General features: G+C 44.4%; 1 protein-coding gene across 2 annotated transcripts; it reads left to right on the top strand.

Moving 5' to 3' along the window:
- Positions 1–541: 541 nt before the first annotated feature.
- Positions 542–12735, top strand: lingo4b (leucine rich repeat and Ig domain containing 4b). 2 transcript variants are annotated; one of them, XM_037454917.2, is made up of 3 exons: positions 542–752; positions 9508–9623; positions 9766–12735. In XM_037454917.2, the coding sequence occupies exon 3, from the start codon at positions 9778–9780 to the stop codon at positions 11587–11589; it is 1812 nt and encodes a 603-aa protein (XP_037310814.1). In that variant the 5' UTR covers positions 542–752; positions 9508–9623; positions 9766–9777; the 3' UTR covers positions 11590–12735. The 2 variants fall into 2 exon arrangements, with proteins under 2 accessions (XP_037310814.1, XP_037310812.1); XM_037454915.2 differs by having other exon boundaries at positions 9508–12735.
- The last annotated feature ends 1 nt before the right edge of the window (position 12736 follows it).

Genomic DNA, 12736 nt, shown 5'->3' on the forward strand with positions numbered 1-12736 from the left:
GAAATGTGTTGTATCATTTGGAAAAGGGAAATAAATCATGCAAAGTATTGAATGTTCATAGTTCCATATTCATAATTCTATTGGGAATAGCCCATTATTTTCCATACTTTCATGCACTTCATTCATACAATTAGTATAATATTAAAAATATATTAAAAGTAAAATGATTCGGGCTTGTTACAACTTTAATAGAGTCCTCACGTCACACTGTGGTTCCACGTGGTCTCAAGGCGTTTCGTCACCGACACGTTGGCGCAAATCCAGACTTAAATCCGCGATGTTTGCGCTCCAGCGGGCGGAGGGATGGAGATGCAGAGGGCGCAACAACCAGAAGCTTCTCCCGAGCATCACCGCACATAACCCGCCACACACTCACACTCACACACGCACACACACACACACACACACACACGCACACACACGCACGCACGCGCGGACAGGAGTCGACCTGAATTATTTTACTAGCGCAATTATCCGAAAGACTCCCCGGAGGTTGTTTCCGCAGCCTGGAAAGGAGGGGGGGGGGGGGGGGGGGGGAAACCGGAACATTGAGGAAGAAGGAGGGCGAAAGTGAATATCGCGACTGCTGTGCGACAGATGTTGGTAAAGTCTAGTGGGATGTAGGCAGAGGAAGAGGAAGAGGAAGAGGAAGAGGGGGAAGTGTCCCGCACAGAGATGAACGCGTCTTTCAGTTGGAGACGGACGATGGGCATCAAAGAGGCGACGTGTCCTTCACCGAAGAGCTTCATCTGGTGAGTTCCTCGTGATGTTTCCTCTCCACAGAAACCCTTATCACACTTTTTACGTTTGCATCAGTTGAACTTGTTGTTGACCGCGAAATCAACAACAATATTCCTGAGTCATTTTATCCCCTGTTATTTATTATCCTTTTGCGGTTTGGCTCCTTCATTCATCAGTACAATAATCCTCAAACGTGATCACTTCATGATGCCAGTTTATTTTATGATCGTTTTTGTGCAATTAGATCAGACTCAATTATTTATTTAGATTTTTATTGATTTTCCATTACTTAAAAAATGGTGTGGAAAAAAAGCCCTCATAGGTTTCTGGTGAAAGTGATGAATGATTTTGTCTTTAAAACATTTACTTTTTTTACAAATGTTATACTGCTGGTAATCAGCCATTTGTTGTTGTCACCTTGAGAGTCTGTCCTGGAGGAATGAACTTTACAAGTGTGTAGTTACGGATGAAGAGGACACGGGGTCACTGCGGGTCTGATCCCATCGCAGGGCGGTCTCTCATTAGGTTTCTATTTTGATTGGTGTGATGGGTTTTTTTCTTCATCTGGATATGTCGACAACCTATTTGGATATTCAGAGGACTTGTTTGTGTCTCACAGTTGAGAAAGCCGGACATAAAAATGCCAAAAACACTGCTGTAATTTGGGTTGGTTTTGTTACGGGCTTAAAAACTGACCTATATATGAATATTATTTTAATCTCTGTGCTTCTATTACATCTTTAAAGACTAACCTCTGTATAAAAAAAAACTAGATCCATTACTACTTTTACTGTCTAGCTTTGTTGATTACATAAATGCATCTTTTTGTTGTTGTTGTGTTTTTTTGTCTTTGCACTCTGGCCGTCCTTGGGAGCAGTAATCCTCAGGATACTTTGTTCCATAAACCCTAAAAAGGGCCTCAGCAGACTACAGATTACAGCCCTCAGTTTACCGGCAGCCTCTTTCCCTCCCTGCGGGACGGTGAGAGACAGCTGGTCTAGATCAGGACGCGTCCCGCTCAACCCGGCTGTGATCAAACCTCTGTATAATTTCCAAACACGGCTCCTCCAGTTTGATTTGATCACCACCAAACCTGCGGTCTGACATAACCCCGGATCAGCATTTCCAGTAAGAGCGAAGAGGTGAACTCAGCACCAAACACTTTGTCCTCGCCCCTCTCCGGTCACAACGAGGACACACACACACACACACACACACACACACACACCGCATCGGTCACACTGTGGCTCTGGAGGAGCAGATCGCCAAGGATTTGACGCTTGGGATTCCGCCAAATGGGCAATTTAATCAGAGGGCGTTTCATGCTCAGGAAGTATGACCGTCTCCCTGTTCAGGGCTTGATTTGTGTGGTCATTTTCAGCAGAGGCTCTAGACCTAAATTGATATTAGCTTGGGGCAAATGCGTATATGACGAGTCTTAAACTTGAGTCTTTGCTTTGCCTTCGTAGTCAGTGTCTCAGCTCTAAGTGATATTCTCTTGTGGACTTTTAGACGCCTTAAGATCAGATGTATTTTTTTGTAAGCTTTCTACCTTCACAGACAGGTTTTAACAATTGGCGATCGTCAATGCCAACGCCATCTTGGACCTCGGCGGTTGTCGTGTGGTTTTTCAGCCACCGATGAACATAATAAACCGTATTTGGATATTTTAGGATGGAGTCGAGACGTTGTATCAGTAAGTGGGTGGTCATCATCTCATTTATTCCTATACAATCAGACATCTTTTTGCAAACCAGTCGCCCCCCTGGTGGCCAGTTGAGAGAATGCACCTTTTTAGATACTTTCGCGGTTGCTTCAGGCGCTATTGTGTCCGATAACCTTTTTACTACGAGAGAACTGAAGCAGATTTTCCATCTATGGTCTTTTCAAAGCCACAAGACTCCATTCAAATAAATTGCATTTCAACCATACAGGGCAGTTGATCTCATGCTACCTCAATTAGTTATTTTGTTTGTGTAATTGTGTTACTTTTAAACTTCGGATTCACACAAAATGTACGTTTATGTAATGTAATTGGAAAACTGATGGATGAGTCCTAAAAATCTTTCTAACACTGAGTTCAGAAGAAATGTGGGGATTTCACAAGGCTTTTTGGCCACTGTAACAAACTTTAGCTTTAAGTGAGGAAAAATGATTTTAAAAGCTGTGGTCCACTTCCTATTTATTTCCTGGTTGAGTCCAGAATACCCAAAATATTGTATTACTGTCATGCAGCTCCAGATCATTATTTCAGTGACACAAATTTTGTAATTTATTTATTTTAACTAAAGCTTTTCGTTGCATCGTTCAACTGCAAATATGTGGATGAAAGTGTTCGGATTACTTGTTAAGTATTTGAGAGAATTAAAAAAGGCAAGTCTTCAAATAGCCATTAAGGTCTTCTCAAACTCGTTGTCCAGTTTTAAGAAATTAAAAAATTGTGTGACGAAGTAAGTCACTGCAGCTTTGACTTCTATCCAAAAGGCAGCACTTTAATACTGGGCTAAGCCAAATGTGCTGGCGAGCCGTCAGGGAGAAGATTTATCTGAACCTGGAACAATGAATCTGCATATCTACTCATCGATTTGTCAGTCTTAACGGTAATAAGATTAAGACACAGTTGTGTTTAGTACGTCTCAGAATATGTCTTCACTTTCATTAAACTTCATTCTTCAGTCGAGTTGGGTGTCTTTTTCATCAAGGCCTTTTGAACCCACCAAAGGGCACAAGTGCGTACTATTCAGGCCACCAAACAAGTGCATACTATTCAGGCCACACAGTCATTTGAAGGCTTTTTGAAGGATGAATAGAAGGTTGAGATGTTCACTGCCTCTGGAGAGATGTGGTCAGGGCATGAATAATGAGCTGAATGGCTCTGGCCCCGGGCACATCCGTGCATTAAAAAAATATATAGTATTTTTAGACTTGAGGGTTTCTTTTATCTCCATGTTTTTTTTTGTTCATGTTGTTTTTTCTTTACCAAGACGCGTGACTCCTTTATGTTGGATCGTCCTCCCGTAACATAGCATGGGCTCTGTCTTCCTGTATGACTTTCACGGGGCTCCTTTGGTACCATTGCGTCATTTGTTGAGTTGTTGGTGCTCAAGGTTATTTATACCACTAAATGCATCAGAAAAACATCTAAAAACAAAATACAAAAAGGTTCAGTATTTTAAAACTGCATCTTAAACCTCCATGTTCCACAACTTTCCAATTTTTCAGAATCCAACTAACAAGAATATTGCGAAACCATCAATTCCAATAATAATAATAAAGGTGCGATTAAGCTCTCTTTTGTCACACACCTAATTGTGTCACTGTTGGCGTGAAGAACAAAGTGCATCACCATGTTTTTAAGGACAGACCGTGTAAAAGTGCAACCGTATCGTCATTTGTGGGACATTTTACATAAACAATACAAAGTCATGCAAAGGACACATTTTTGTAGCGGGATCATGGTCAAGGTCGCAGGGGCTGCAGCCTATTTAGCATGCGATGGGCAGCAGGGAGTGACCTTGGAGAGGTGGCTAGTCCTTCACGAGGGACCAGCATAAAAGTAATATATACAACAACGTCATAGTGACGCAAAGAATCAGGTTAAAGGGTATTTATTATGAAACCGAAAGATCCTGCAGGCCGGTCCAGGTGCGTTAAATGTTCTATTTCCTTTCACATCTGGCTAATGAGGTTAAAGGAAAAAAAGCGTCCAAAACTTTAATCACCAGAAACAAATTGCAAACTGCTCATTCGCTCCAAAACTCGACAAAAGATCTATTGCAGCGCTGCACTGACCTATCAATCACTCGGTAGCCCGCCTTAAATGCAGTTCCTGCATTTGTATTTACTCCAAAATGATCATGATGATTCTCAACAAACAGCATGCTGTAACATAGAAGACTTAAACCAGGGGTGCACAGGGCTGACGGGCTTCTTTTCAATCGACCAAGTCATGGCGATCTGCCCATATCTCCAATTGCAAAAATGACAATACATGGATCTATACCTGTCCTCGCTATCCAGTCTTCCATTGTTTTCAAAGACACAACAGGAACGGGCACGTCACATGAGGCCTCCAAGCCCCTCCCCCACACGTACGGCTCTGTTTTATTTTTACTTTGTGCCACTTTGTCCGGCTCAGGATCCGTTGGAAACCCGGTGGGATTGTGGTCCGGCCCCGGTAGATTAAAACGCGGGGCGGTGAGTTTGCCAAAGAAAAAAAGCTCCACCTGCAGAGTCGAGAGAAGCGATTAAAGAGTTGATAGCTTTTCTATGAAATATGCCCCCCTCCCCCCCAAAAAAAATGATAAATTACAAGAGTTATCTCTTCCCATTTTGCTCTTAAGCTTTCCTCACCTCCTCTTTGGCTGCAGGACACAAACCTGTGAAAAGCACCTCATTTCTTTCTTTGACATAACCTTGAGGTCTTGGTGCTTGGAAGTGTACAAAATGATAGAAAATAAGGACATTTACTCGGATGTTGTACCCGAGAACAGTTTGACTCCCTCCTGTGATGCTATTTGACCCTCTTTTGTCTCCTTGCTATGTGTCCTTTTTTCTTTTCAAGAAACACAACCTGCTGCCCTACATTCTACGAGTACGCTGCATTTAACCCTGACGGGGTTTTGGTCAGCGTACGACCTGCTCCAGGCTAAGAGTCCTTGCCCCATCGGTCAGCTCCACTTGGTCAACGCGTGACCTCCCCCGCATCCCTCCGATGCGCGTCGATTGGATCGGACGCGTCGTCGCCGTCAGCCGAGACGACCTCATTGGTCCCAATTGGCACAGGCGCTGCGCCGAGACCAATTCCCTTCCCTCATTCATTTGTGCTATTATTAATATTGCAGACGGCGTGACGTTGCGCGGCGTCTTAACTCCCTCCTCGTCAGAATGAGGAATTACAGCAGAGTGCTTCACCGAGGCCGATGCGTGCGTCTCCGTCACGGTGACCCACTTCCTCCACACGTTACACGGGCGTAAATACTCAGACACACACCTATAGACCGTCAGTCCGTGCATTGCTCGCGCTGTAACTTTTTCACATGCAAAGAATCATTTTTTTTTCAGTTTACTTTTCTACTTCATGTTAACGGCCAAATATCATGAATAGGGGAAGCAAAACGGAGGAGAGTCATTGATCAATAACAAAAATGTTAATTAATTAATTATTAACTCAAATGCTGTACAGGCTAAATGAGTGTGAGGGACATTAAGGCTGCATGCAGCAAAAAGTTGAAGCAAGAAAAGAAAAGAACAAAACACACTTACTCTAATCTATACCACAAACAGAAGATGTACCTTTTCTGGTTCTTTATGATTATGGAAACTGTCGTGACCTCATGTCGGCTTGTTCCTTAAACCATACTTCAAAATAAGCTTTGTAAAAACAATCCAACCCCTCCGAAGTAATACACGTGTTTCAATGTGAGGCCGCAGAGGCTAACAATTAAAATAATCCTGTTTGTCACGGGCTCCAGCTCGTTGCCACACTGACACACAAACTTCTCGCTATCACTTCCGCCACATGCCGGTTTTAACGACGCCATCGGGCAGACCCACCCTTCCTCTGCGACATTAGTATTCACGCCCGCGCTTTGTTCCTCACAGCCTTTTAGAATTAGGAAACGGCTTCCCTGAGCTACCAAGACTTTGTAAAAGGCTCTGTAATTTGTGCACGTGATTTATGTGAAGATCACATTCCTCCCCAACAAACAGGATTATGTGGCTGTGACAGATGTTCAGTTTCCCCCCCGTGCAACATTGTGCTGGTCACCAAATGTATCTGATGATACAGCTAATGCGAAACAATTTAACTGAATGATCATGTTGGCCAAAGCTATCTTTTTGTATCACTGTATCAGTAATTACAACTATGTGGATATGGTGAAACAATACAGTAATATTACCTGGAACATTGTTGCATTGATCTGTTAGTTCGACACACTTTCCATTGGCAGTAGTTGACTCACACAAGAAACTTGATAACTGAAGAACTTCTGACAGTGTGTCCTACAACGTTTGATTACGTCCATTTACACGTCGCGTCAGTTAGCGAGCGATCAAAGTCATCGGCCCGCTTACAACGCCCTACACTCCAGGGGCACAACACCAGAACTTATTCCCAACAGACCTTGAGTCCCAATGAGTTGAGATGAGAGCGCAGATCGCTCTGCATCAGGTTCCTGTTGGCGTTAGCTTGTCTTTTCTCCATATTTAAATATTAAACTTGTTTCCTGTACTTTTGTATTTTTCACACAAGGCCCTTGGAGTGGGAAATGTTGTATATGTTCTTTACTTTGCATGTCAAAAATGTCATGCTCGTGTTTACTGAAAGACGAGTGGACTTTGTTTTCCCGCTACGCTGCCCGACAGCTGTTTTTAAAAATATTTACTGCTTGCATGCATGTGTTCTCAGGGGCCGTCACACTACAACAGGTGCCACCAGCCCGTAAACACACACACACACACACACACACACCATCACACACTTTTCAACAATTTGAACACACTAACACTCACACACAAAAGTGCAAAGACACAAGCTTAGGCTCTGTGATCCCCACACTGTTGTGCCGCTTTAATTGGGGATTTGAGCCTGGCTCTTGTCTTTCTCACCGTGACCAGCTAAAAATAACAATTTGACAAGTGTCAAAAATCCCAGCCGGGCTCAGACTGTTACATTCTCTGCCCGATGGGCTGCTTGGCACAGGGATCCACGCTCAGGGCTTCCAAACCCTGAGTGAGGATGTCACCAAAATCATGTTGTTTTGTGTCACTTTTTTCAAGTTTTGGCTGCAGGCCCCAAAGTAACAGGCAGAGATTGAGTGTTGAGGATTGGTAGATGAGATAGTCCTTAAAAGAGTGAAAGAGAGAGAGAGCTGATGGACCCTTAATGCATACAGGAAGAAGTCAACTGAGAATCAATGCCTCCTCTTTGCTGCATGGCCTAGATTCAGCAAGACGATGATTTGCATCCGCTGTTCATGGTCGCTAATCATTGATTATTATCAGTACCAAAAAATGTTCCGTCAGAGCTCAGTGCTAAATGGAGCATTTTCATCCAATCACCACACACGTGAAGAGGAACACGGTGCCCGCCATCAGTGATGTAATTTCCAATCAAATCGTAGTTTTTTCATTAGTCTTTTGGATGTGGAGCAAATCTGCAAAAGGGATTCTGGGATTCTGTTTGCATAAAGGCACTGGGAAGATTTGTTCTCTAAAAGTTGGTTTCATGAGAGTAGATTATTTTTTTTAACTTGAAAAAACCCAAATGGACCGACCTCACTCAGTAATTAGTATAAACAGTATAAACAAATAAAAAAAACCTAAATGAGAAGTGGACCACAAAATGTAGAAAAGTTGAAAGTTGAGTTTGATGACTGAGAGATAAGATCGGGGTTAGGATAAAAACAACAGTGGCAGTGCATAACAGAAAATACTGATTACCACAATAACAGAACACTCTCCATGCAGGATGGGAAATGTTATGTCCAAATTAAAAATGCATCTATTTCCTCACTTCTTTATTTGAAGGGTCGGCTCAGTTGTGGCCGCGACGTTTTGTGACTTTTCGCTTAATGATGGGTGCAGGAAAAGTCCTGATTGGCTGAAGGGTCTGAGCAGCTGACAGCCCACCACCGTCACACCTGCCTGTCTCTGTCTCTCACAAGTTGGCTCGGGGGGGAACTCAATTAGAGTCACATTTAGAAGACTGCCATCAAGTCTTATAGGCTAGAAGCCAATGTTTAGTGTCAACACTTTTGCATCCAGGCGAAGGGAGAGGTCGCGAAGGGAAGTGTCATGCAACAATACAACTGATACAAGTTAAAATTATTAAAATATTTGTTGACCCCGCCCCTCACCCCCCGCCCCCCCCCCCCAATCCAATATAAATTCAATAGAAAGCCAGTAACGGTGTGTGGTGAGTCAGCGCTCGGCTATTTATGGGTCTGAGGGGAGACCCGGAAGTCTCTGAGTCTCGGTTGTGGGTCAGTGCAGCCAGACAGTACCGGGATCAGACGAGCAGGGACCAGACGAAGACGGAACAGCTCGGGGACATTGAATCACTGCAGGGAGGGCTGTCTGATGCCCCAGGTTAGAGTCGGCCTGACGTTCGGATTGTCCCGGCTGTGTGATGATGTTGTATCTCTGCTGGTGGTGAAGAAATGCTGCTCCATTTGAGTGCAGCTTAGGTTTTGGGCTTTGAGATCTGATGCAGTTGTAGGACATTGTTGATGCTGTGTGAAGAAATGGGATTTCTTTAAAGCTTAGTTACCGTTTTTTCGCACTGCAGCAGCTCTCCATGGTGCTTTTTGTAGAGAGAAATATATCATTTGCATCACGTACTTTCCAGGCACCCATTTATTCAACTAGAAAGGGCAGGAATTATGAAACGTTTTACAGGGCAGAACCTTTTTAGACAAACCTGTTTTGACATTAAAACACAACATAATCATAGTCTTAATAACACACCCAATGACTCTTGGGATGGAGGAGGGGAATATGGCCGAATTCGATTAATATCAAGCTCAAACAGCAAAAGATCAGATGCAATAAGTTTGTCTTTTCTTCAGATCTACATTGGTAGACAAGGAACTCATCTCCTTGGGCCCGACTGTGGTGGGGGAAGATGATTTTAAACTGAAGGGGAACAGTGGTGGAATTTCCACCCATAGAACCCAACAAGTGTGAACTTTAAGTGAAAATTCAGCTATTGTTTCTCTCACTTTGTTCAGACTTGTTTCTCCCTCTCTGTGTTCGGTCCAGGCCACTCTGAAGGGCATGTTATTGACGGAACCAGATCTCTACAGAGGACTTAACTCAAGTCTGATTCCAACTTGACTACCGCTGGTTATGAAAATCTGCACTCCGAGTCTGAAACGGTAGGTGTTCAAGCAGTCAACATTTTAAAGAAAATAAATGAAATACAAAGAAACAATGCTTGAGATCCTAACACTGTTTTTCTATCTGCATGAATTGCCAAATTAGCAGAGCTAGTGTCTTTCCATGTGTGTCTCTTCTCAGGCTGGGGGTAAGATGTTTGTGGAGTCGCTCCTCCGATGGGGGGCCTGGATTATCCTGTTCCAGGTTGCATCGATTTTATCTGCAGGAAGCTGTCCTTCGCGCTGCGTGTGCCGTCCTGAGACTAAAGAGGTGATCTGCTCTGGCAAACATTTGAACTCGGTGCCGGAGGGCTTTTCCGGAGATGCCAGACGTTTGGATTTATCTCACAATAAGATTAAGACTGTTGGGCGCCGCCAGTTCTCTGGCCTCTTGCAACTTCAAGAGTTGGATCTCAGCGATAACATAATCTCCATGATTGAGGTGGAGGCTTTCCAGGCCCTACAGAATCTGAGGGCGCTTCGGATTAAGAATAACCGACTGAAGATCATCCCGGTCGGGGTGTTTTCTGGACTGTCGAATCTGCGTCTTCTGGATTTGAGCCAGAATGAGATCCTGGTCTTCCTGGACTACACCTTCAAAGAACTGGTCAATCTGCAAACGCTGGAAGTCGAGGAGAACGACCTGGTCTTCATATCCCAGCGCGCTTTCTTTGGTCTGCAGAATCTGCAGGAGCTCAACTTAGACCGCAGCAATCTGACCTCCGTTCCTACCGAGGCATTGTCCCAGCTCAAGAGTTTGGCCCGTTTTCGCATGCTACGCCTCACTATTTCTACACTCCCTAACAACGCTTTCCGGCGACTACACCGTCTGCACAGCCTCCTGATTGCAAACTGGCCATCTTTGGACACTGTGGCCAGCAACAGCCTGATCGGTCTTAATTTGACCACGCTTGTCATCAACAGCTGCAACCTAAGTACCGTTCCTTACTCAGCACTTCGTCACCTGGTGTACCTGCGCTACCTGGACCTGTCCTACAACCCCATCACTGTCATCCAGGGCAATCTGCTCGCGGACCTCATAAGACTACAGGAGTTACACCTAGCAGGGGGGGGCCTGCTGAGAATAGAGCCGGGTGCCTTTAGGGGACTGGCCTACCTTCGCATGCTTAATTTATCCTCCAATCAGCTCACTACTTTGGAGGAGGGCGCCTTCCACTCTGTGGGGAACCTTCAGGTGTTGCGGTTGGACGGGAATCCCCTAGCATGTGACTGCCGGCTTCTCTGGGTGGTCCGCCGCCGGTTGCGCTTGAACTTCGATGGACATCAGCCCACGTGTTTGTCTCCCGATGCGGTGAGTCGGCGAGAATTCAGAGATTTTTCCGAGAAGGAGCTACCCCGGTTGTTTACGTGCCGCCCGGCCCGTGTCATGGACCGCAGGCCGCAAGAGGCCAGAGTAGAGGAGGGCACTACGGTTCTCTTCTCCTGTAAGGCCGACGGGGATCCGTTCCCATCAATTACCTGGATCTCCTCTCTGAAGAATGTGGTTAGTCCAACAGGACGCATCCGAGTTTTGCCCAATGGTACCCTAGAAGTACGATTCGCCCAAGTGCAGGACAGTGGCACGTATCAGTGCCTGGCGGGCAATGCAGCCGGCAACGACAGCCTGACCGTCGGCCTGTACGTCAAGGGGCTCCCTCGTAACCGAACCATCCCCTTCTTCTCAGAGGAAGGCTGGCTGGAGCCTTCAAACTCCCAAGGGGCCAACTCCTCAGCTCAAATGTCTAAACCGTACCCGTTTGACGCAAAGACCCTGATAATCGCCACCACCATGGGCTTCCTGTCTTTCCTCAGCTCAGTGGCCATCTGCTTTGTCTTCATGTTCTTCTGGAGCCAGAGCAAAGGTCAGATCAAGCACACTGCGACTATTGACTTTGTCCCTCGGTCTTCGATGAGTGGTGCAGGGGAGGGAGCGGATGGCGGCAGGTTCACCATGAAACTTATTTAGCGGTAAAAAGGGGCCTGCGGGTTCTTCTCCACATGGAACCACATGGACACTCATGGACCAAGACCTTTCTTTCAAGGCCCCCTTTGAAGGTGAAGCAGAGCCATTTGTTAGCCCTCTTCTAATTTTAGAGTGTAAGTTATGTCTCAGCAACCACTTTGCTATCAAATGAATGTCTTGGAATAGAAGGATGTCAACAGATTGAAGGCCGAGGTCTTGTAGTTGTATCGCATTTGTTTCCAGCGTTTTATTTTAAATGAATGAACACTAATTTTGTATGTAGCAGGTAAGTTTGAAATAGTTTAAATTTTCGCCGATTTTTGGATTAACAAGTGAAGAACGTTTGCGTTTCTGCATTGTAGGTGCTTGTTTAAACATGCATATTGTACAAGTGTGCTTATATGTCTTCACTTGCCAACACGAGTCATGCAAACATTTGCCCTTTTGATCCTTGGGTTTCTATTTAAGCTCACAGCACACGGGGTTTATGATAAAGACTGCCAAGTGTATGCGGCTACGAAGCTTTGCAGCTCCGCAGAGTGCTTCAGGTTTGCTGCATGGACTGCTTGCTGAAACGAGTACCGCTTACTTTGAATAGATTGTGTAGCAGTGCAAAATGACTGATACAATACCGTAATGTACATAATGTCCCACTTCACGTTCTCAAAACAAATTTGTGGATCGCTACATTTTTCAAATTAGATCACTTTCTTTTAATATATTATTATCTCAAGTTGTAACGACAGATGACTCTCTTTGATTTTTCCTATTTACAAAAAACTGATATTTTTTTTACCCACAGAAATAATTGAGAAAATATGTGCCTCGGTGACATTCTTACCATCGACAGAGAGAATGCAAAGCTGAACATTGTCATTTTGTAAATATTAGGTCAAGGGCGTTTGTGTGCGCTCTGCTTATTCTATCACTTAATCTGGTTCTGGGGATTAGTGTCACTCAAATATTGCACTCTTGCATTAATGTAACTGTGTAGATGCAGTATACACAAAGCAACGCTTTAATATGCCGGTAAAAGACAGTATAAGTGATGCTCATATACAGCATTGACAGGTTTGTTTATTTACTGTCTTGTTCATAACATACATACCGATTTACATTTTACTGTATTAAATGCCTATATTTAAACCTA

Source organism: Pungitius pungitius, chromosome 11 (assembly GCF_949316345.1).
Source record: "Pungitius pungitius chromosome 11, fPunPun2.1, whole genome shotgun sequence".
NCBI lineage: Eukaryota > Metazoa > Chordata > Actinopteri > Perciformes > Gasterosteidae > Pungitius > Pungitius pungitius.